At 35.6% G+C, this 25,236-nt stretch overlaps 2 protein-coding genes across 2 annotated transcripts; one reads left to right on the top strand and one right to left on the bottom strand.

Annotated features, from left to right (window-relative positions):
• Positions 1–290: 290 nt before the first annotated feature.
• LOC129000044 (mediator of RNA polymerase II transcription subunit 15-like) lies at positions 291–16,073 on the bottom strand. Its single transcript, XM_054426897.1, has 15 exons — positions 15,836–16,073; positions 14,082–14,169; positions 13,040–13,091; positions 11,670–11,765; positions 11,327–11,392; positions 9,294–9,352; positions 7,288–7,491; positions 6,583–6,695; positions 5,846–5,937; positions 5,079–5,243; positions 3,723–3,850; positions 2,976–3,118; positions 2,531–2,633; positions 997–1,185; positions 291–497 (listed from the first exon to the last, which is right to left on the bottom strand). Exons 1-15 carry the CDS (start codon positions 15,895–15,897, stop codon positions 351–353), a joined length of 1,707 nt encoding a protein of 568 aa, XP_054282872.1. The 5' UTR covers positions 15,898–16,073; the 3' UTR covers positions 291–350.
• Positions 16,074–16,896: 823 nt separating this feature from the next.
• LOC128999788 (proteasome subunit beta type-7-like) lies at positions 16,897–25,193 on the top strand. Its single transcript, XM_054426466.1, has 6 exons — positions 16,897–17,068; positions 18,620–18,799; positions 18,968–19,115; positions 19,652–19,819; positions 21,938–22,089; positions 24,989–25,193. Exons 1-6 carry the CDS (start codon positions 17,007–17,009, stop codon positions 25,107–25,109), a joined length of 831 nt encoding a protein of 276 aa, XP_054282441.1. The 5' UTR covers positions 16,897–17,006; the 3' UTR covers positions 25,110–25,193.
• The last annotated feature ends 43 nt before the right edge of the window (positions 25,194–25,236 follow it).

Raw genomic sequence — 25,236 nt, forward strand, 5'->3', positions numbered from 1 at the left:
TATATATATATATATATAAATGTATAAATATATAAATATATATATATATATATATATATATATGAATTTGAACGGATGGTGTTTTTGGTCTCTAGGGACCTCGAAACGAAAAAAAAAATCGGTCCTGCGTCCAGGTCTTATCATGAGTACGAGTACTACGGTAATAGCTTATTCCCTATATGGGAAATTCGCTAAAAAAATATAAAACATAAGACACAAAGACTTACCACCGAAATTAACTTCAAAGAGCTTTCTAACTGATGAAGGTGTGCAAGGATGAAAATATACTGTTAAGTTGTTAAAATAATACTTTAATGATATAAACATTGTGTAATGTGTGAAGGCGCAGTTCACAACCCCATGAGTAATGCAGGTGCAGCAGGGGTGGGAGACTGTGTAGGCGCACAAGCCTGTCTTACACTCATCTCCCAGGTGTCTAGTAGTTGAGACACGGAGAAGCGGCCGGGTAACTTGCGAACCCTGGACTCCAGAGCGGCCTGCAACAGTTCATCTGGTTATTTTCCTTGTTGAAAATGAGGTTTACATCTATGAATGTCTAAGATCTGTCAGCAGCTTTTTAATTGTTAGAAACTGCATTCCAATAGCATTTGAATAAAGGCATTTATTTATCTAAGTACGTGATGATCCCAGATTTGTATGCATTTCAGTTTAATTTAGATATTGATGTATTCTAATGACATACAATGACTTTGTACACACTACTTGATGTATATGCTTATGTTCTGAATTTTTAAAGGCAATAAATATAAAGCCCAATCGAGACTGACCTGTGGTAGAGTGGCGTTGGGAGACAACAACTCTAATGGCATTGGAATAATGCTAGACAAGAAATTACAAAACTTATACCTCCAAATTAAAAAAAAAAATTATAAAACATTAGACACAAAGAAATATTTAGCATAGTAGCATTTAGTATTTAAATATTTAAAGCAAAATTAGAAGAATCTTATAACATAATTTGTTTAACAACGATACCTGCACAGCTGAGAGGAACTTGGTGGCGCTGTACTCGTGGGGTGCGAGGTGACAGAGGGGGGGCGAGTGGGGGTAATCCTCAGGTACAGAGAGACTCACAGGAGGCACACAGGGGAGGTGACGGTCGTCTAGCACACACAACAGCTGTACACAGCGAGAACCTGTCTGTTGTGTCGGGTCTAGACTGACCTGTGGATCAATGTACTTTAGGTAAAAACTAGTTATGGGCCGATTCCAGAATTGGTCGATTCCTATTGCTATTGATTAAGGTTACATAGATTAGTTTTTCAGGGTGGACACAAAACCCTTGGAAAAATTTCATCCATTTCTCCTAGTTTTCCCTGCAACAAAGGTGTAAACCCGAATTAGTATTACTGGTCGCAAAGTACCCCTTTTTACTAGGGGTATGCGAGTACCCAATATTTTTGGGTCATGGCGGGCCAACAGTTTACCCGATGGGTCAGTTTAGGCCAAAACTCATTATTGGGCAAAGCTCAGGGCAAGTCGAGCCAAACTGAAGTATTTTTCTGTGATCTTGGTAAGCGTTTGTGAAGATGCACAATCCAAAATGTTGCAATGGTAGAGGTTGCACACGGTTTTTGGCTTGATCCAAGGAGATGATGATGTCACTATTACAGCAGAAAATGTTTTGCCCTTATCACAGATGAAGTTCACGATTTTGCCATGACGACAGAAGATGTTCTCAATTTTTTCGTGACCATGTAAGGTGTTTACAATTTTGCCAAAATTGTGGAATATGTTCAAAATTTGGCCGTAAGCTTGAAAGTTGTTAGCGATTTTGATGTGAACGCAAATGATGTTCTTGATTTTGCAGTGATTTCACAACTTAACCAAGACTGTGGAAAATGTTCTGGATTTTATCAGGACTGGGTTTCTGATTAAACACACGACAGTGTTTGGATTTTGCCGTATCTGCAGATAATGTTTAAGATGTTATAACATTCGGTTTTTTTCATGCGTTTTGTGAGTGCTTATATAAGCAAATACAGTATGTTTCTATGTCTTAAACCCTTCACCATTTGTCTTAAATTCAAAATACATCAAACAAAATGGCACTAAAATCATGTTTTAGTGGACCAGTTATATTTCAAAATTCACGCATGGTCCGCGATTTTTCATGGGACACAACAAATTCACACAATTCTCGATTCCTCAGAAACCTTAGTCTTTTTGTCTTTGATTAAAATGTGGGGAGATTTAAGGAAAATTATTGACAACTAAATTAAGACTGTAAGTTGTGACAGCCTAGACAAATTTATAAACTTGTTGTACAATAGTTTATCTAAAAAAACTAAAATGAGGGCAGTCAATAGCTTCCTATAAGCATACAATTAGGCTTATCGAGTAGAATTGTATAAACAGTGCCAACCGATACTCCAATAAAAATTATTGGATAATACTTTCAGTGATATCCATCTACTTAGCCTATCTCAAGAAATCTTAAATCAATTTGGCCAGGTTTTACAAAAAGTTTATAGTAAACGCTTTTGTGTTGTAGAAACAACAACTTTACCTTGAACCTTTGATCAAGCCGTGCAATTTCTCCTTGCAAAACTTCAGGTATATCATCAACTGGCTCTTCCAACTTCTTTTTCTTCAGTGGAGGAGGAAGCATCCTAGAAATATTAAACGGTTACATACATGCTTAGCAACTGTTTTTTATGCTTTGACTTGGAAGTTGTGGTTATATCTGTACAAGCAAACATTGCTCATATAAGAGTGTAGGATAGTGAAAATTAAACAAATGTAGTTGTAGATTGTTTATTCTCAATTGTGAAAAGCATTGAGGGGCAAAAGCAATTTTTATGGGGAAATTAAGCCTGCCAGAAGGGCCAGAGGACATTGAAATGTTTAAAATACTTTGCATTGTAATTTACACTGTTTATAATGGAAATAATGTTAGGCAAAGTTGTAAACTATTAAGGAATATGTTTTTGTATGCAAAAATATTTACTAACTTGATATCGGAGCCAAACAACGCCTCCAGGCAGGGTCCAAAGGTGCGTTGAAGTGTGTGATTCAACACTGGACTCTGTAGATGGGTCTGTAATGCTTCCAACAGAGGGTGTTGTTCTCTCAGCGTGGGACCCGATCCATCACCCTGGAGCAAGTCAGTAGGAGTAGCTAGATTAGGCCCAACTCTATGGATTATTCAATGATTTAATGCCATCAGTTACTATGTTTTCCCCAATCTTATAAACATACAAATACGAATAGTTTTCAAACACGTTTTAGAAACAAGCTAGTTTTTTATAGGATAGCCTAAAAATTGCAATTATTGTTTGATTGAGGTGCAAGTAAAAAATAATCCATCCTTCAACTTCAACCTGAGCCGTCCATTGTTTAGTTTAGGTGGACCTATACACCAAACTTGGTCACTCGCTAGTCTAGATTCAAATGCTCAATTCACTGATGTCTCCTGGTCGGGGAAACAACACCTTAGCTCAGCCAATAGTCTACTGCACTAACAGCCCTGGTCAATGCACAAGCGCAATGGCTCCCACAACACACAAGAAGCAGTTTTTGTTGACCGCTCGCATAAATAATTGGAAATGAAAATTTTGTTGGGATTCTCACGACGATGGCCGTAATATCAACTTTCAGGCCCAAAGATCAAATTCAACACTGAATTATTGCAAAGCGAATTCAACGTATTAACTTATTTACTACACATAAATTGATATCTGCATTCCAAGAACACTAACCCTTTTCAGATCCAGCTTTTCCAAAACAACTTCACATTTTAGAAGAGTTTCCAGAGGCACTCTTTTCCCTGGCGTTGACAGAATTTCTAACAGTTTCTTCATTTTACTAACTTTCTCCATCTGACCATCTGTAAAAAATTACAATTTAAAACAATATGTCAATACCATCAAGTTGCACTCGCTATCATTGATCTATATCTATTGAGCTATCTTGAGAGCAGTAAACCACAATATGGTGGCTCTGTAGCTCTCGGTTATTCTACAAATATGGCAAACTGCAACTAGGGTGAAACGCCAGCTAAAGTTGTCCATAATATGATTTGGTTTTACCCAAAAGCCCACTTTACTGAATCTATATAGGATGACAAGTAAGCCTTAGGACTTATAACTTTAAAACAAAAAGAGATATCAGAAACAAATTTGGCACGTCATTACTGGTAATAGTAAGCTACTTTTCTGTGTACATGGTGATCAGATGTCACGTATAGGGGACGGCGACGGCCCACAGGGAGTAAGTTGAAAAACTTAAAGGTAAGCATTGTTGATATGTGTGTCAAATTAAAGGTCTTGTTGAACTAAAAACAATGCCACAAACCAGACCTCAAATAGACAACCGAGTCAAAAATGGCAGCTGTTCAAAGATTTCTTTAATCTGCCATTTTGAATCTTTAACGGCTGCCAATTTTTACTAAGTTGTTCTTTTGAGCTCACATTTAAGGCATTGGACTCTACAAACAAAGACCTTTAATTTGATATGCATATCGCCCTATGCTTACGTTTATGATTTTCTTGTGTCTTGTGGCAGGCGCCTCCTGAAGAGGTAGCATATAATACCATTGCAAATTCAATGAACCTTTGTCAAGCTGTCATTTTTGGCTCGATTGTCCATTTGAGGTCCAGTTTGCTGCATTGTTTTTAGTTTAACAGGACCTTATATTTTATGTACATATCAACCTATGCTTACCTTAAAAATTGTCAACTTACTTCCTGTAGGCCGTCCTCTATAAGTGACATCCCATCACCTTGTACGCAAAAGGTAGCTTACTACTACCAGTAATGTTATGCCAAATTTGGTTGTGATATCTCTTTTTGTTTTAAAAGTTATAAAGTCGTCCTAAGACTTAATTGTCACCCTGTATGTACCAAAACAAACAGTTTTAAAACTGCTTATAACCTTACAATTTGCACTGAAGAAGTTATGATTTTATTTCTATTGTGATAAAATTATATAGGCTACTTCATAATTATTTATGACCTGGAGTGACTCTTTTAATCACAAGCTAAACAATTAACAGCAACTTTATGATTTGAATTGAATTTCTAGTCCGACCCATAGTCTAAGCTAGAAGTACCAACCCTCATTTCCCACACGGGCGATGACACGTCGTAGAGGCTCTATGTATTTGCTCAGTTGGCGCACCTTGGCTTGGTAGGCCTGTTCCTCTGTCTGACTGTGAGGACTAGGGGTCGGGACCGGCTGTCCCGGGGTGTTAAGTGAACTGCTTGGGGATGGAGCCATTCCTGCAGACAACACTAGCAATTAGTGATCACTTTACGTCAGATTAGATTGGACACATGGTGAAGATGAGTAAGAAACAAGATCAACTGTATCTTCGGCTAGGACCATTTATTTAGAGCCTAATGATAAAGGACAAATTCAGAGCGGGTTAGATTTTTCCTTAGACCCTGGGTGTTTGCAGTCTGCTTTTCATACTGTCGTTAGGTAATATTTTATGTAAAGGTCTTTGATTTTATTCTAATTTATTATGAAGGTAAATTTTGCCAACTATAAATTTAAAGTTTGAAGGATTATTTGTATATTATACACTTACAGAAATATGTTTACTCCTTAACACCTACAATCGGTTTCTTCAGTGGGTCTCTCCAGTTATTCAAGAAACAACTGTGTATAGAGCAGAAGGTTAAGACAGCTGGATTCTTAAACCCTCAAAAAGCAATTGATATTTTAAAGGATCAATTCAGTAAACTTATGATTACTAGTCTAAAACTATATTCACTTAGCTACCTACCCAGTTGAGTTAATTGTTAAATGTCAATTTTTTTGTCGTAAGTGTTTCTTTCTTCAATCTACAGTCAAATGTCTTACCGAGTACAGAACTTACCAACAGAGCGTAGAGAACTTCCCATTCCTCCCGATGTCATTCCCGGATTCCCTGGAGAAGGGACCAAAGCAGGAGAGGCGACCATTTGATTTCTAGGAAAAGTACAATTAATTTAGTAAAACATTAGTTAGATCATTGGTTAAAAATTATTAACACCAAAATTACTTCTGTAATAAAAAAAACCAACAACAACATACATTTATAAAAAAACTCCTTTCTCTACCAGTTATGTAGGAGGCCTTTAGTAATCTGTCAAAACAGTTGAGCAAAAAATATACATTTCAGTTTGATTGAATAGTTTATACAAAAGTGTTTGTATGAACTATCTAATAAAATATAAATGTTAGTATCCAAACTAGGGGTTGGAATGTTCCATAAAAAAACAGTGTAAAAATGCCAAAGGATGATATATGCACACATTATGTTAGAATTTTAAGAAAATATCTTTTCATGTTTTTTTTTTTTTAAGTTTGGTTTTCATCAGTTCATCAGTTGAAGACCTTATCCAACCACTTCAAGTCTGATATCAATAAGGATTGATAACGTTATCAATTTTGTTTTGATACTAAAACATTAACATTGATGTTTTGTTAAATAGCATTGGTAATGACAAATAGCACATGGGCCCAGGTGATCACTGTAACCACTCGGCTACCCAGACAACCAAAAACACTCAGACTTGAGGTAAAACCCAAAGATTAATTAACAATAATTAACGAGGTAGGTTTAAAACTTACGAGGTAGGCATTCCAGCAGGTGACTGGGTAGGAGGGGTGGGGCTCTGCTGCAGAAACTGATTTGGAGCGACGTTGCGAGGTCCGCCGTAGTTCTGGCCAATCATCTCAGCTCCCTAACAGACATGTGGTAAATTCAAAAAGTCTCATAATACAGAATAAAATTGAATATCTATGCTGAAATATACAAGTTGAATTTTACTGACAAATCTTAGTACAGGTAACTAAAATGTTAATTTTAACTGATAAAACTAAAATATGTTTCAAGTTTTTTTATTCACCTAATATTCCTTAAAGATGATTAATTAAGTCAGGAAAAACTATAAACTCTTTACATTGGTGTCATCGGTGTCGATAATAAAAATTGGCAATTAACTGTGATTCAGTTGCATATGGGTAAGCCTTAAAACACACATATTCTACCTCAAATCACATCCTAGAATCAAATTGCTTAAGTTAAACAGTTGAACCTTTAGTTGGGACTGCGAAGGAGAGTATTTGGGAATGGTGCATAGTATAGGGAATGGTTAAAAATGTTACAACGGAGGTGAAGGGGTGATAATAATCGTTACCAAAATTTTAGGCATCATCTTTTATACAAAAACGGTGTAATCCAGAATAGTGTTGGTAGCCTAGACCAACGCTGCCTGCATGCATACATAACTAAAAAGCAGTAATTGCTGTTATAATCCCCTAGAATATATTTACCTTTCTCTGTTGCATATGAGAGATCTGGCCAGATATAGGACTACCCATTTGTCCAGCCATGGGTCCCATTGGTCCCATCTGACCCCCCATAGGACCCATGGGACCCCCCATAGGACCTCCCATGGACATTTGCGACTGCATTGGTCCACCCATTGGTCCTCCCATTGATCCCATTTGATTGCCCATTTGGCCGATAACATTGCCCTGAAATAACCAAAACATGTTTTACAATATGCAACACAAAAAGACTTAGTGAAATGTAACTTATAGAAATATAATATGCATTTGGGCATAACTAATAGGTTTTATTTATATCTAATATTAAATAATCGTAAGATTATAGAAGAACTCAACTTAACAGTAATCAAGAATACCCCCGCCGCAGCAAACCTGCAGACTTAGCGAATTTCCATTTGCCTGATTGGATTTAAACTAAAATGTCTCCTTAAAAATATCACATTTATTCCCTATTTAAACAGAATTAGTTTAATGAGTACTTAGGTTTGCTGCAACAGGGAGGGTAAAAAAGTTTTTTTATGTAAAATATTAAAAGGTACTGCGGTTTAGTAAGAAATTAATGTATTTTCCAAATTTGATCAAAATATGTCCATAAACAAGCAAACTACAGCAGTTTACTTATTCTCCATAAGAATAACATGGGAATTTTAAAATTACAATTTTTTTGAATTTTCTCCGTAACAATTAGGCGCATAATAACGCTTCAATATACTAAATTATTTGTTTTTTTAAGCTCTACAAAATGGTTTGAAAAGAAATTGTGAAATTTTGTGTTTTTAGGGTCAAAAATGGGAAAAACCTATTTTTACCCCATAAAACCCCCCATAAACCCCCGTTCCCATAGTCCGATCATGCTGGTTCGCGAACTCATTCAAGTTTATCCCGCCTTACACCTTCAAACCAAATTTTATCAAAATCGGACAAAAATTACTCAAGTTGTCGTGCGGATGGACACATATATATATATATATATATCTCTATATATAGATATATAAAAATTTGAACGAATGGTGTTTTTGGCCTCTGGGGACATCAAAATGAAAAAGTAAATCGGTCCCGGGCTTAGGTCTTACCATGAGACCTACGGTAATAGCTACTTCCCTATAGGGAAATTCGCTAAAAAGGAATAATGAAATAAAACTCTTTCTTCTTTATAGTACCTTTAATAAATCATAGATTTACTGACCTGAATTTTAATTCCAATTCAATGGTTAAGGTGTTGTCAGGTTTAGAATAAACAAAAACATACATCGGTTGAGCTACTAAGAAAATGTTGCCTATTAAGTGATGTTTAATGCCATATTTTATGTGAAACATTTTACTACTGATATAGCCCTAACTAAACATTACATCTCCATGTTTTAGCTGTACTCAGTTTTAGAATCTTGGTTGAATTGAGTGTGCTAATGGAAATTACTGTAGGCCAACTTTTAAACAAGTCAAGCTGATAAAACTTTGTCCATTTGACGAATTTTAAATGGGCACAATTTTAAAATGGTCCAAGTTGAATGATTTTTTTCACAAATAGTTCTCTTCTACCTAAATATACATACCAAGTTTCATAACACTCGGTTAAAAAAGGGTAGGCAAAAAAGATTTGGTTAAAAATTAAAAAAAATGGCAGACAAGTGGTGAACAAAGTGTTATTGGAAATGCAGGACACTCTCGATTATCCGAGCACCCAGGTTATGCGAGGTCTTTTTAGGCCTACAATAAACGGGCCAGCGTACAAATAAATTGTCGGAATAAATTTCAAATCATTCTAGCGGTTTTAAAAATAATATGCAACTGAACGTTTTTTAAGCAAATAAATGAAGATTTTGAAGCTATAAGCCCAATGATAAAGGCCAGTTTTCTCAGGATAAAACAATCAGTGATTAGTAAACAAGCTTAACATTAACTTAAGTTATCTAGTGAGACAGGGTTTTACCCCCAGAACCACGATACTCTAAAAACCATAACTGACACAGAACATTTAATGTGATTACCTGAACAGGTGACTGCATTCTTTGTTGGTTGTTGGGTCGCTGATTGAGAGTCTGAAGCACTGTAAGGTTAGAACGTTGGTGTTAGAAACTCAAGAGTCAAGATAAATAACTATAGATCATTAGATTGTTAGGTTGGTCAAACAATATTCTGCACTTATTCACACCATTCAGTATTCAGCCTATGTGATTATTCATTGACAAAATGTGTATGTTACCTTTGATGTTTTCTAATAAATCCGTTGTAGTAAAATTCAACACTGTTCTGCGGGAAATAGGAGACATTTACTCAGTGATAGTAATGTTTTTTTTACTTTTTGTTTGTCGGTCAATTTATCAATTAAATTAGGGCTGTATCTATTTGAAACGGCAATATTTTTTTATTACGGCTATATCTCATAATCACCGGCTTTTAGGGGTAGGTACTGTGAGCATTCTACAAATAAAACTTTTGTACTCTGCTATCTTGTGTTGGGTGTCAGTTTGTGAACTTTCTACCTCCTTCAGACAAGAGTAGTTCTCATATGGATCTGACGAAGGTGTTCATGCCAAGATGCGCATAATCCAGAGGGATAAATTTGTACTCTAAGGCGACAACAGGTAAATTCAACATTTTTATTTACTAATTAAAAAGTATACAACCGATTATACACTTAGTGATACTTTAAGTGAGTCTAAGAATTGTAATTCATTAAAGATTGGGTGGTAGTTTGTAGAAATATCAGATCATAGGCAAATAAAAAAAAACTTACCAACCATTACTGCACAATAATAATTATTACATTAAATTACCAAAATGTTGCTATAAGAAAAATAATAATGTAATTGTAAAACAATTAACGTTTCCTTACAACATGCATTAAAAATTGTTAGAAAATATGACTACAAAAAGAAATATCCTCACAAAATTACATTACACCGCAATATTTGAATTAGAATTAGACATTCCTGTACAAATGGGCAGGGTAAAAAAATCAACAGTTTTAAAATGCAATATTTTTATTTCACACTGTAAAAACTAACACATTGGTCTAACAACTTTACTGGCTGGAAATATGAGAGTGGAGGCCTCACAGAAGCAAGAATAAGCAAATGTTGGGTAGAAAATCACAAACATTGTTTACTCTGCTGAATCCTCAATCTTCAGATGCGTAAGAAAGTTTTGAACTGAAAATTGAAGTTTCTATTTCACCAAAACAGTCAAGTTCTCAGAATAGATTACATGTTTACGGTAACAACCCACAAGGAAAGGAGGTGTGTTTCAAGACTAAAACAAGTGAAAGGTGGATATCAATTATATGACTGCTTTGTTACTGACTTATAGATCAAAAGAGATTGATACCAATTTTTTTGTGGAAGATATTGAACTATCATCGGTGTTAGAAATCGCAATGAACCAGCTAATGCATATTATTAGGTGAAAATGAATGGGAGATGATTGTAGAATGAAATGAGATAAATATGTGTAGATTTGTTACTGATTAAGACAGAATAGCATGTCCAAACAGATAGAAAACTATATTAGGTAGTAGAAGATATATAAAATTTCATTGTTATTACTCTGAAACAGCAAAGGTGTATTTCAAACTGAATATGAATTAAAAGAGTGAAGTTCTAGATAAGATGTAGGTTGAAATGAGATGATCTGTGTAAATCATCATCCAAGAAGTAGGCCTATGGAGGCTTGATGTGACCTTGATTTCTCCACAACAGAAAGTAAAACCATTACCTATTAGCTATTGCCATTGTAGAATTCCATCATTCATAAGCTTAGTAGGTCACGATCTAATCACAGAATAACGTCTTTTAAGAAATGATGAATCAAGTACTCTACAATACTTCCTAGCCTGCAGGAGTCTGCCTTCTCAACAACTCAGTTGAGACTCTCGCAGTGTATGGTAGACTTTACATTTATTTGTAAAATGAATCCATGTTTCCCAAATACATCGTGGGTAAGCTAAATGAATTTCAGTCCAAACATGCATGGTGAATTAGAAAACAAACAAGTACAAATGTTAAAGTAACTTTACACTTACGATTGGTGGCAGTGACAGGAGCCGGTCCTTGTGGCGGAACTAATCCCATCATTTGATTGCCAGATCCTGAAACAAAGATTTCATTAGATTTGTACAAAACAGACACACCTTGGTGAAGATGACTGCAGGACGAGTGTTGAAGGAATGGGACAATAGTATTGTTGTTGACTAAAATCAGCTGTTCCTTTAGCAAGGACCATTGTACAATGTACAATTATTTGTTACAGACTTACTTTGTAATACGTTCACACAACATCGTACCAGCTATCACACATTAGGTTGGTTCTCAACTCTCAACCAAATATATTCCTCAATGTGCTAACAAGAGACAAACTTGCCGTACCTTGTCTAGCTAATGTCTGAAGAGCATCAATCGGGTTCTGCATGTTCTGACCTGCTCCTCCAGCGGGTCCACCTAGAGCTGGATTCTTCTTTGAATCTAAAAAAAATTACCTCAGGTTACTTAGATCCAAGTTTTTCATATTACTTTCATAAGAAGTTTCAATAAATAGCCTACTACTCATACCTAGAAATTGTTTAACATTGCAGAAATTGTTCAAGGGATGAAACTTAGTTTGATGTGCCAGATAAGAGAGATAAATACTGCAATGCACTATCCACAATAAAAAATTTATTAAAAGTAGAGTAACTATAATTATGACAATAACACAGTATGTGAGAGGCTAGTTAAACTACAGTAGACTCCCTCTCATCCGAACTCCTCGGGACCAAGGCCAGTCCAGATAACCGTGTTTCCGCTAAAAACCTACATCCCCTATAACTCGTTATTTAGGATAGTCTATACATGATACAGGGTGAAAAAAGTGGTTTTTTTTGTAACCAACACACCCATTAATCTAAAAATGTTATAATATCTAATAATATTCGTTTGATAAGACTGGTTAACAAGTTACCTTATGAAACCTGTGCCTATTTCCCCCCCAATTACATGTTTAGATTAATGGATGAAAATAACAACAAAATGTATATAATACATAAGAATCATAACTGCTGCTTACATAATCAAAACCAACTTCGATATCATAATTTTAACAGATTACAGATAGGTCTAGGCTACAAAAAATTTGGTAAAAAAAAGAAAAATACTATTCTTATAGGAGGCCTATTTTACCTGACTTTACCCGAGCAGAGCTGCTGGGTTTCCAGGTAGTTACAAGTTAAAATACAAAACTATATTTTAATAATGACAGACACAAGTAGGGGTTTTTTGTGAATCATTAAACTCTTTGTTTATGCTCTGTGTATGAGGATATGGCTAGCAAAAAGAAAAAAAAAGCAGCATTAGGGGGTCCCAAAAATATACTGATTTTTGAGTGTATAGCAAATGGTCTGGTTGCGAGAGTGTCTCCAAGCGGAAGCTGAATTAAACAACCAAAATAAAAAGAGAAGAAGAAGGGGAGTTCTGTTCCCTAGGAATCATCTTATTGCAGGCCTACACCCCTTAAAATTATTTAGTAATATTTACAAAAAAATATAGACTAAAAAAAGAAAATCACTAGGCTATAGAATAATAATTTAATAAATAGACGATTGACCACATCCATTGATTTTTTTACCTCTGTAGATATTTATTTATTATATTATTACTATTGTATTATATACTATATAGGCTACTATTATATTTATTAGTTACTTACCTAAAAGAAAATAACTTAAAGTTATAGATAAAGAAACAATTCAAGACATACTTACTCATTTCTCGGACGTGTAAAATAAGCCGGGCAACGAATCCCAAATATTCCTCCTACAAATAAAAATAAAAATTACATTTTCATCAGTTTATTTTAATAAAAGGTAAGAAAGTTGATTGATATCGTCTATTATTAATGTACTCATTAGGTACTCATAAAGAGTATAAGATATGAAAACGAATTATCTTAATGAATGTACATAATCCAGTTTGATCAAATTATTATAGCAAATAAAAGAGATTTTTGCTTTTGCTTGAAAAAAAAAACCCAGAACTTACTTATTATATCATTCTATAACACCTTTTTATACAATAAGTATTGAATGATATACCACACAATAGTATTCCTCAAAAAAAGCTCTTTCATGTTGAACCAATTACTTTTACGGAGTTGAAAGTTTTGAAAATAATTTAATCCAACTTATCTTGTAGCCTAATATATTTAGTAACATTGTAATATTAGCCTATATTACGTTACTAGTCCTGAAAATAGGTGTTTACAGGACGAGTGTAATCGTTCCTGTGCGAGACAAAGTGACGTACAATATTTTACGCCATAAAGGTAACTTAACAATACAAATCTGTACAAATCCTTATAATTTACCACTGACTATTTTTTAATTTTTTTCCTAGAAGTCTAGGCACGAGCCTGGGATTGTTTTTCACATTACTTCAGGCTAGACCTAGGGATTGCGACAGTATCACTTAGATAAAATCCATTGTTGATTTGGCGGGATTTGAACCCGGGTCCTCAGGCACCGAAGTCTCACGCTCTAACCACTAGACCAGCTCGCTCCCCCAAAATGACCACTGACTATAGGACCAACAATCATTACTCATAATCTAGGTTATGTTTTTGTTAATAACAACTCATCAGCTGGTTGGTGTCCTGTAAAAACTCATTACAGTAAGTTTGTGTTTTAATGAAACCCCATTTGATTAAGCTGGCGGCAAACAGCTGTTTTCTGGACTAAATCCTTACGCAGGAAGTTTGTTAAAACGGTGTAGTGTGGCGTAAAAATTATTAATATAGGTTCTACTTACTTTAGTTTTGGCCTTCTGAAACACGTGGTTTTCCATTTCCATGCTGTTTTTAGTAGTTGGCATTCCCGAGCTTCGTATTGCTTCCTCGCTAAAATAAATACAAATCAAATACTTTTCAGAATTGAATTTAGGTTTTGTCCTTTAGACTAAAATAATAATAGCCTACATGGACATTGTGGTCTAGGGCTACACAGTAGTAGCAAACATGTAAGCATGGTTTTCAAACAGAGCACTTTTAGGCTACGTACACATGGGAGCGTTGCAACGCGCGTTGTAACACGCTTCAGATAAGCCTTTGCGTACACATGACAGCGTTGCAACGCGTGTTTAAGCAATTGTCTCATGGCCCATCCCGGCATAGCCATAAAAGTCGAAAAGGTAGTTTTTGTTTGGGATTTGTACCATATATATACAGAACGATAACAAAATAAAAATACCCCCATTGCAGCTTAATTTAATATTTCAATTATAAAATATTATGAATTTTTGGACTTTTAGAACGTCAAAATGAAAAAGCAAAGCGGTCCCAGGTAACCGTGCCGGGGAAAATCCCCTAAGAACACTTGTGACATCCAATTTTACAAGAACGTTTAGTTTGTATGTTTGTTTTACTTTGTAACCTATTCAAGGATATGAACTAGGGCCTAAGCTTTTTACTAAAACATGCTAACTGCTTCATTTAACGAAAGTTAAAGTCTGTCTAGCACCTTGTGAGAGCATTGTTAGGGATTGGATTTCAACAGAAGAGATAATCGTAATTACCATAAGGTATCTATATATATAAAAGGCAAAGCCCTCACTGACTGACTGACTCATTCACTCACTCATCACTAACTTAATTCTCCCACTTCCCATTTACCTAGGAGGCTGAAATTTGGTACACTGATTCTTTAGGCATTAAATAGGAAAACTAAGTGGTTTTTATTCTGATCGGACTCTCGGGCTCCGCCCCAGTGGCTCTGGAGTTTCCCATGTTTAACCTTATGAGTACTTATATTTAAATGGAATTAATGAATCTTAACAGCCGTTTCAATTAAACAAGTTGGTTCTGTTCTTGTTAACCAAAAGGTGAGTGAGCGTAGCGAACGAACTTCAATCCGGAGGCGAGTTAGCGTAGCGAACGAGCTAACCTGAAGGCAAGTGAGCGCAGCGAATGAGCTCCAACCTAAAGGTGAGTGAGCGTTGCGAACAAACTTCAATCAGGACGTGTGAGCGCAGCGAACGAGCTCCAGCCTAAAGGTGAGTGAGCGTAGCGAACGAACTTCAATCAGGACGTGATTGAGCCATGCGAACAAGCTCACTTATGAAGTTAAACGGGGCAAAGCCCGCGGGTATAGCTAGTTGTATATAAAAGTACTCAGTAAACATACATAAAACCTAAGCTTCCTCTACTCTCACATGTGTATGGTCCCATTGGAACCTTCGTAACTCGAAGCGCCCTGCTAGTGCGTGTTGCACGATGAACCTCTGAGGCGCGCATTGCAACGCGCGTTGGCCAAAGCACTGGCGCTGCATGTGTACGCACTCATTTGATTGCTGTGTTTCTAGGACGCGCGTTGCAACGCGCGACACGTGACACGTAACGCGTGTTGGGTCTTAAGCTTAGGCATGCCAATATATGGTCTTAATAATCATCGTAACCTTACTGACAAAAAGAGCCGTTAAATATTAAGATCTTTAGTATGCTTAGTTAATTTGGTTATTTCATATAGGCTAAGAACGAAAATTATGAATGAAAGAGTAAGTTGACTTACATTTTAGCAACAACACTTTGTCTAAAGTTTGGCGTCCGCCAAGAAGTTTCTTCTGCCGACATGGTTGATGATTGTTCTTCAACAAATTAGCCTATATGAACGAAGTTAAAACGATGTGATGTGAAATCAAATAATAAGTACAAAGGAATAATTTATGTGGAAAACATTATCAGTATTGTGAGTGACAGTCGCTTATGTCGTTGGTCGCTGCTGACGCTGACGACAAGGACGAGATGGAGATGACAGACGAGACGACAGGACAGGATGACACTACTCACTACTCACACTCACTCAGTCACTAGTCACACTAGAAACACCAGTCTACTCCACGGGTCTGACTTAGGGGAGGTACAAATGAGGCATTTAGTTCAAAATTCCTCCGTGAACAGCGCTGTAGTAGAGAGCACTTTGGCAATAAAGGTTTACTAATCGCAAAAATAGTTCTGTTCATAAAATAAAATTATAAATGCCTCAAATTCAATTTTACTATTTTTAATTATAAAATTAAACTATCATAACCTAACCGAACTAACCAAACTGGCTGATAAAGAAATAATATAACAAAAGTTTAGTAATCGGAAAAATAATTCTGTTTATTAAATAAAACTAGAAATTGCTCAATTAAAATTTGATAATGACTTAATAATAAAATTAAACTGTAATAACCAAACCAAACCAACCAAACTTGCTGATAATAAAAACAATCTTGGACAAAAAGTTAATGCTACTAGCGGGATTCGAACCCGGGACCTACAGTATACCAGCCCGGCACGCTAACCATTGGACCACCGAGGCCGATGGTTACCGAACGTTTTGTTACGGTAATGGCGTTCCCTCAGCTAATAAGAAGCCCTCAGCTGTCATCGTAGCCTCTTCTATACCTCCCCTGAGTAAATACCCTACTCCACTCCACCATTGGTTCAGACAGTGGTTCAGACGGAATTATTCAGATTCAGAGATCAGAGGACTTGGACTGAGTTGAGTTGGACTTAAGTGGGCTTTATACCGGTTAGTCAAATAAATAGTCAGTCTTGTTGTCTTTGTCTTGTTTGTTTGTTCTTGTTCTCTTCTCTATCAGAATCAGAGTGTGAGAGTAGTTAGTTGAATCATTAGAAACTAATAAAATAATTTAGTTTTCTTACCTTAGTATTTGGGATAGCTGTGAATAAACATGTCTTCAGTACTTCTTCCAAATGATCAAACTCCTGGATTCTCCTTTGACAACTGCAGAAGGTAGGCCTACCTACCAACAATCATTACCTACAACCAAATTAAGGTTATGTTATTGTGCTTAGTCATTTAGATTCTGTGTAGCGTAATAGGGGCAACTAACAGCAAAACACTAGTAAAGAATAGGCCCTAATTCCCCATTTAATCAATTTGACCAGTTCATGAGCTTAAAATCGTATAATAGTTTATTTGTTGCAGAGGATACGCGTCCGGTTGGATTAGGGTCTGGCAGTTACTGTCATAACCAACCAACCAAACTTGCTGATAATGAAAAAATCGAATGAAGGTTAAATTCTGTTCATAAAATTATAAATGCCAAAAAATCTAACAAAAGATGTACAGTTCAAGAAGAAATGGCATTCAAAGCCAAATCTTTGACAAAAAGTTAAAGTTGTGTACCGATTGGATTTGAACCAGGAAACTCTTGCATATCAGCCGAGCACTCAATCCACTACACCACGAACACCGATGGCTGTACATTGTATCGTTGTGGTAGCCTAATGGCGTTCTGGGCCCCCACAACCCGGTGACGTCACTGCTGGACGCCTAATCCATGTCTGGTTACCGGACGCATATCCTCTGTGTTGTTTTATAGTCATGGGCCCAGTAGTAAACCATGTGGGATCCCAGAAGATGGAAAGAATCAATCTTGATGGGCCAATTTTAACAATTATCTTAAAATGCGACTTTATTTAGGCCTATTTATTTATTTGTTTACGGTTAACTTACACCAATTTTACAGGGTTGATATGCTGATATGGGTACAATATTGAAGGATTGAGATTAGATTAACGAAAAGTGATAAACAAATGCAAGTGAAACGTGAAAGGAACATAATAACTTTAGCCTAATTAAATTTGCTTCCCACTTCTGCCTTTTCTCATGCTTTTTTACTTTTTTTTGTTATTTTGCAGAATTTATTGAAAGGCAGATGGGATTAACATCACATGCTAATAGAAAAGACTTGTTTGAATAGCAAGCATAACTTAACAATAGATAGAAATTTGGTACAGTAACAATAACAATTGATAATTGCAGATAACTTAGTTGGGCAAACAAGACAATAACTTAAGTTAGAGGGTCAACTTGTACTTTTAGTACTTTTGTTGTACTGTTAGTAAACTTAGGCTATTATTAGCCTAATTGATACTTTAAACATCTATCCTAATACAACTCAGAACTTATGGTTGAAATTAAAGATATAAGCAACCATTTTGTTAGAGAAAGGATGTTTATAATTGCCTGTGACATCCTGTAACTTAGAGTTTATTTTTCCCATAGCCGAGCGTAGGAGCGGAAATGCCGAGATTCCTAGAAAGCGGCGATTAAACCGAACTGCTCTCAAAATAAGGCCGGTTAAAACAAACTGTAAAATTTTACGAGCAAGGGCGGACAATCCAATTATCAGTAAATGTGAGGTTGGTTGAGAGGTCTAGGCCTACTGTACTTTGATTTGATTCAGTTATAACTTATTTTGTTTGTTTACCTATTGATTTATTTACTGGTAAGTTAGTTGTTTTAAATAAGAAGTATGTAATCATGGTTTTTTTTCAGAAATGCAACATTGATGGAAAAAGGTTTTCCGGCCCCTAAAGCCATCAAAACGGGAACTACAATAGCTGGAATAGTGTACAAGGATGGTGTCATTCTTGGTGCAGACACCAGGGCTACTGAGGGAAACATCGTGGCTGACAAGAACTGTAGCAAAATCCACTACCTCGCCAAGAACATTTAGTAAGTAGACAAGTAGACCCTACCAATAAAATCAAGAATTGTAGCTAGTGTTTTTATCTGAAAACAAGCAAGTTCTGGTGTAGTGTACTGTATAGTAGTTATGAGATCGATGGTTACTTTGGAGTAAGTACCACACCAAATCGTAATTTGCTGTTTATATTGTAACAGCTGTTGTGGTGCCGGAACTGCTGCAGACACAGAACAGACAACAAGCCTGATTGCTTCTCAGCTGGAATTGCATCGTCTGCACAGCGGACGACAGGTTAGAGTGTGTACTGCCGAGACGCTGCTGAAGCAGATGTTGTTCCGTTATCAGGTCAGTTAATAGTGTTATTGGCTTGAATTCTTTTGAGATTTAATTTGTCTTTACTTGATAGTGTTGAAACAGGTTTTGTATGGTATTTTTAAAGAATATAAAGTAATCTGCATGATGGTAAATTTATGTTATTTAAGGAATTATTGCCCAGCCATTTTCCGTCACGATGAAAAAAAATTTTTCACGACTTTTGTGGTGTAGAATCTGACCCCATCCTCGGGTGAGAAAGTACCTAAAACTGTACAATATTAGAACACAAACCCTGCCATACATTAACACCACCAGAGCATAGAGTACAATAGTCAAAACCAGAACAAAAAATTGTCAGTCACGCTTGAGCCACTATGTTGTGCAGATGTGTCATAGAATCTTTCTTTAGGTATGGTCCAATTTTGTGGGCCCAAGCTTCCAGTACGAAATCTATATACAGATATAAAAAGTATGCCAAGGCCATTTTAAAATATATGGTTAACAGAATTGTACATATTAGAATTGTTAATGTTAGCATGGCTAATGTAGCTTGTGTGTTTGTTAAGGGTCACATCGGCGCTGCCCTGATTGTGGGAGGGATGGATATAGACGGGCCTCACGTCTACTGCATCTACCCTCACGGTTCTTCTGAGTCACTTCCTTACACAACCATGGGCTCCGGCTCTAGAGCTGCTATGGCTGTGTTTGAAGCTCGTTGGAAACCAAACATGACTGTGAGTTTGAGCATTTTTCTATTTGGTTGTGTTATTTCCTTTTCTAGGTTTAACCTTTGATGGCTGGACATTCACTGAGAAGGCGAACACATCCGTACGTGGGTTTACAATTGGCTACCTTGTGGCGGCAGACGGAATTGTTCCTTAATTTCTGAATATCCCTTATATGTCCAGGGAAAGTTTATCACATAGGAGATGCTGTGCTTGCGAAACAAATAACCATCATTACCGTAGCTGAAAAAATGCCTGAGATAGGCATAACTAGCCTATGAAATATCCAGATATACAGGGTGATTGATATAAGTGTGCCAGCCGTTTTATTCGAAAACTATAAGAGATATCAAAAAAAGTTAAATGGTAAGTGCCTTGGATTTTTTATTTAAAAAATTATAGTCAAGTCAAAAAAATTATTTTAGCCGCCATTTTTCCAATATGGCCGCCAACTTTGATTTTTCTTATGAAACACCCTGTATTTTATGATGTATTCTGGTAGAAAAAGTAATTTTAAGACAATTTTATTCTTGTGATTTTTTTCATAAACCTAACCGTTTCAAAGATAATAATGGTTTAAGTTGTGAAATTTTGAATGGTTTTCGAACAAAACAGCTGGCATGCTTGCTTAGGCCTTTATCGAAACTCTTTCTCATGCAGAAATTTCAAAACTTTAACCATTATTATCTTTGAAACGGTTAGGTTTATGAGAAAATCACAAGAATAAAATCGTCGAATTACTTTTTCTACCAGAATACATCATAAAATACAGGGTGTTCCGTAAGAAAAATCAAAGTTGGCGGCCATATTGGAAAAATGGCGGCTAAAATATTTTTTACATACATGATATATGATACATGATACATGATCTCTCCGTCCGTAGTCCTTTGCCTTAAGGAATTGGACAGGTCAGGGTTAATACAAAGAATAACCAGCTTAATACTAATTTTTGTCACGGTCTAGGTAACTGTCTATGTCCTCTAAACTTAACTCTACTAGATATTTTTTTAATTCTGATTTGAATTTTGTTAAGCTCTGAATTTCAAGTAATTTTTTCGGTAGGGCCTGGTACAATTTCATTCCCATGTAATCTGGTTTGTGTTCAAATGTTGTGAGTTTATGTTGGACTGCATGTGTGCCCTTTGTTCGTGTGTTGTAAGTGTGATTTGTAAAAGTTGGTTTAATGTTCTGTGATTTTATATAGCAAACTGATTCATAGATATAAAGTGAAGGGACTGTGAGAAAGCCAAGTTCTTTATAAACATTTTTGCAGCTGGTCCGAGGCGGCATGCCCAAGATTGCTCTTACTGCCATATTCTGCCAAACAAAGATCTGGTCAATATTCTTCTTAACAGCTCCCCATAGAATGATTGAATACAAAATGTGCTGTTCTATTAGGCCAAAATACACAAGTTTAGAGAGAGCCAGGTTTCCGAAGGTTCTTATTCTTCGAAGTACAAAGACCCCTCGAGCCATAGACCCCTCCAGTTTTTTTATTTGTGCATCCCAGCTCAAACTACAACTATTTTTGACTTGACTACAATTTTTTAAATAAAAAATCCAAGGCACTTACCATTTAACTTTTTTTGATATCTCTTATAGTTTTCAAATAAATCGGCTGGCACACTTATATCAATCACCCTGTATATATAGCCCAAAGTACCTATGAACTTTTGAGAAAACTACAAGTCACACCCCCATAAACCATATAGGCCTACTTAAAATGTTCGTCATGACGTTAAATCTTGTGCAAAACTATCCATTATTTCATAAATTGCCCTTTATGGTCGTAATTTACTTTCTAAAGGAACTTTCCATATACCTAATGTTAAAAATATCTCAGCTGTACTTATTTGTATGTTATTCTTTCAATTTATTACCTTATCAGGTGTGATTATTTGTTTGTATTACCACTGTATTCTGTTTTATTTATTTCAGCTTAACTTAACCAATAGTCAATAACTTAACCAACTTAATCAATAGTTGTATTAATACTTTATGAAGTCAAACGGGGTGAAGCCCGTGGGTAACAGCTAGTTACCAATAATTCACAAGAAGTGCTACTGTCATAGATTTAAATGAAATCTCAATAGTTTGTTGGTGGCTCAACTAGCTTCTCTGTTGTAGGAAGAGGAAGGCAAACTGCTGATGAGAGATGCTATTGCTGGAGGTATCTTCAATGACTTGGGTTCTGGCAGCAACGTAGACGTCTGTGTTATCAGGAAGGACTCAGTCGATTACTTACGTCCGTACGAGCTAACTGTCTCCAAGGGACAAAGGTGAGTTGTCAAATAATCACTTACAACACCCTTTGAATCTGTCACAGGTAGTCTGCAGTAAATGCTTTCTGTGCAATCGCTACTTTTAACTAATTTGCGTATAGCGGGGAACGGGGGAATATTATCGCGGGATGGGGCACCTGGAGACAGGGGACTGCTCTGAGCATACAGTCTGATCATAATACATCCCACACCACACCACCGTCCAGACTGTACAATGCACTCAGCACTTGGCACGTTAGCAATACTTCAAGGTCCCAAATTATTATTATTATAATGGATTATTCCCTAATTATTTTTTCTGTAATGCGTATATGCGAAACTGTATACCTATATCAGTACCTAGCCCATACATCAGGAACTATGTGTACCCAAAACCCTGTATAGTGAGTGAGCAGGAATATCACATTGCTTTTTTCCCATTTTCCCTTAGAATACAAGTTTTAGTTTAAGAATACCTGGTTTTGAGTGAGTAGTGCTGCTCTGGATTAGTTGGTACCTCAAACAGTTTTGATGCCTCGTCGTCTTCTAGGAGTCTTTAATATCCCCAGCTGAAAGGGTTGCTAAAACGCTATTTTAAAGGTTAAAATATCTTCTAAAACTACATTGTAAAAAATATTTTTGGAAATGTAGCGTTTCAACATTTGAAGTTTCAGCCTATATACCACCAGGTCTGTACAAAACTTCGTGTTTAACTGCCTCATTAAATCCAAACCCTTTTTATACTAATTTAGGCTATGCGGATTCAGTGGCCATTGTAGCAACCAAAACACCATACAGTAGAACTCCAATTATCCGAACTCCAATTAACCGAATCTCCAATTATCCGAATCGCTTATTTCAACAATTTTAAAAACGTAAAGCTACAGTAATAAGTTTTGCAAAATATCAAAGAATTGTTATTAAACACATTTAGCCAATTTTGGACTTTGATGGAACACTATTCACTTAATAACATGTATAGAACACTTGTACTATGAGCATTGTAAACTGTAAAAATTATTAGGCCTATTAATTAAAAGTTCACTTAGTACCGAAAATGAGGATTTTTTTTAAAAATTCCCGGAATTCCGGTAAAACTCCGATTATCCAAATTTTTGATTATCCGAATGGGGTCTGGTCCCTATTGATTCGGATAATCGGAGTTCTACTGTATTAAAATAACAAACTAGCCTAAATAACAAAAAAAGTTTCCAAGTTGATGACTGGGAAACTTTTTTTATACTCAAGTAAATAAAATAAAAATACAACATAGTTAAATGAGCATCTCACAGAGTGAGCTAAATTGAATTTCTTAGCCTTTTTATTCTACCTTTATGACACAACATATCATATAGTTTACAATCTTTTTTATTTTGAGTTAGGCTTGGTTAAAAAGTTGGTATAATTCAACAGAAATTAGTAATTTACTCCAGCGCAATATGTCGGTGGCCCGATTCAACAAAGTTAATTTACATTCTAAGATGTACAACTTTAACAAGGGAATACAATGTTTCTATCAGATATGCCTAGTCAAAGACAATTAGTGATGTAAAATACCCAGGTATTTAAAACTCGGGGTAAATACCCTGGGTATTTACCCGGGTAAATACCCAAAATCCATAAATACCCGGGTATTTTGGGTATTTATGAAATCAATTGAAATTCGTTTATATTTACCCCTAGATATGTTATTATCATTACATGATAAATTAGGATAGTCTATAACACCTTTTACAGTAACTTGAAGCTTTGCTCGTTTAATGATTTAGCACTTTTTTTTTTAATACACAAAGTTTCTAAATAAGCATGGGGTTTTGTTTCCTAAATTGAGTAACATCAGTTAAATTTAACTTATGAAAAAATAGTATATTAAAAAAGGCTGTGGCTATTTCAATTTTTATCATTTTATAAATTTATAACCAATTAAATAACATAAACAAAATTATTTTAATCTATAAACAAATATCCAGGAATGGTTGGGTATTTATGATGCAAAATTTTTATTGTACCTATAAATGGTTTGGAAGGCTAGACAGACCTTAGTCCCGATTGACATAGGCAGAAAGGCAGAATACTAAAAGTAATTCAACTTTTCTGTGTTACCGCTTAGTTGGAAACAATAATATATTTGGATAAACCTACTAAAAAATGTATCTCCTGTTTTTTGGTCTAACTTAACATAATTTTGAAAGATTTATTGTGCTATAGATTCAAATGTTTTGTATCACAAGTTTATGAAATTAGTTTTTTTTTATACCATTGATACCAACAAAAGATCTAGAACAAAAATATTATTAAATCCTGGCATCCTACAGATAGAATTTTAAAATTATTTTCTTAAGTTGTTTACACATAGACCACTACTAGGTTAAATTTTCCGTTCTTTCTAAATAATAATAATTACTTTGCAAATTATTTTTTTTCACTTTGAATCAAATAAATTCATCTATGAAGTCCTATCTATCATAGAAATTAAAAAATCATAAGTAGTCAGGACCAGTGCAACCATGCGACCAGGGTATTTATGCCGATTATGCTTCATGCTCAGACCTGGATATTTATGGCGATTATACCCAGAAGTAAAATGCCAGTAGTGACCATATGAAATTTTGTTTAACACATTTTATCATCATTTTACTATCCTTACAAGGTAATAATTGCAAAAAAAAACATCTAAATCTTCTCTAACTTTAATAAAAATTATAAATACCCAGTTTTTGGGTATTTACCCGGGCCTGGGGTAAATACCCAGGTAAAAACCCAATTTATATTTACCTACCCACTGGGTATTTACCCGGCCCACATCACTAAAGACAATACATCATGTACTAAGTGTTAGTTTGTTGTGTAATAATTCAGTAAAAACCACTGGAGGTGGTTATCAATATTATCAATGATCAAAGTGTGTTATTTACAGACAAGGGACATACACTTACGCGCGAGGAACCACTGCAGTCTTGTCCACAAAAATCATTCCTCTGCAGATTGTGGATCAAAGTGTTCAGAGAATTGAACCCGAGTCTATGGAAGTTGCTTGAAGAATTATTGTATTGCCTTTAAATCACATCTTGCTAATGGTTTCATATTTAATTGGTAAATAAAAATTAACCTTTTCCCATGTACTTTTCAATTGCAATCATTGTCCTTTGTCATCCTTTTAACAGG

This window comes from Macrosteles quadrilineatus, unplaced genomic scaffold (assembly GCF_028750875.1).
Source record: "Macrosteles quadrilineatus isolate MER2022 unplaced genomic scaffold, UCM_ALF_1.0 Scaffold_8__2_contigs__length_117827958, whole genome shotgun sequence".
NCBI classification, from domain to species: Eukaryota; Metazoa; Arthropoda; class Insecta; order Hemiptera; family Cicadellidae; genus Macrosteles; species Macrosteles quadrilineatus.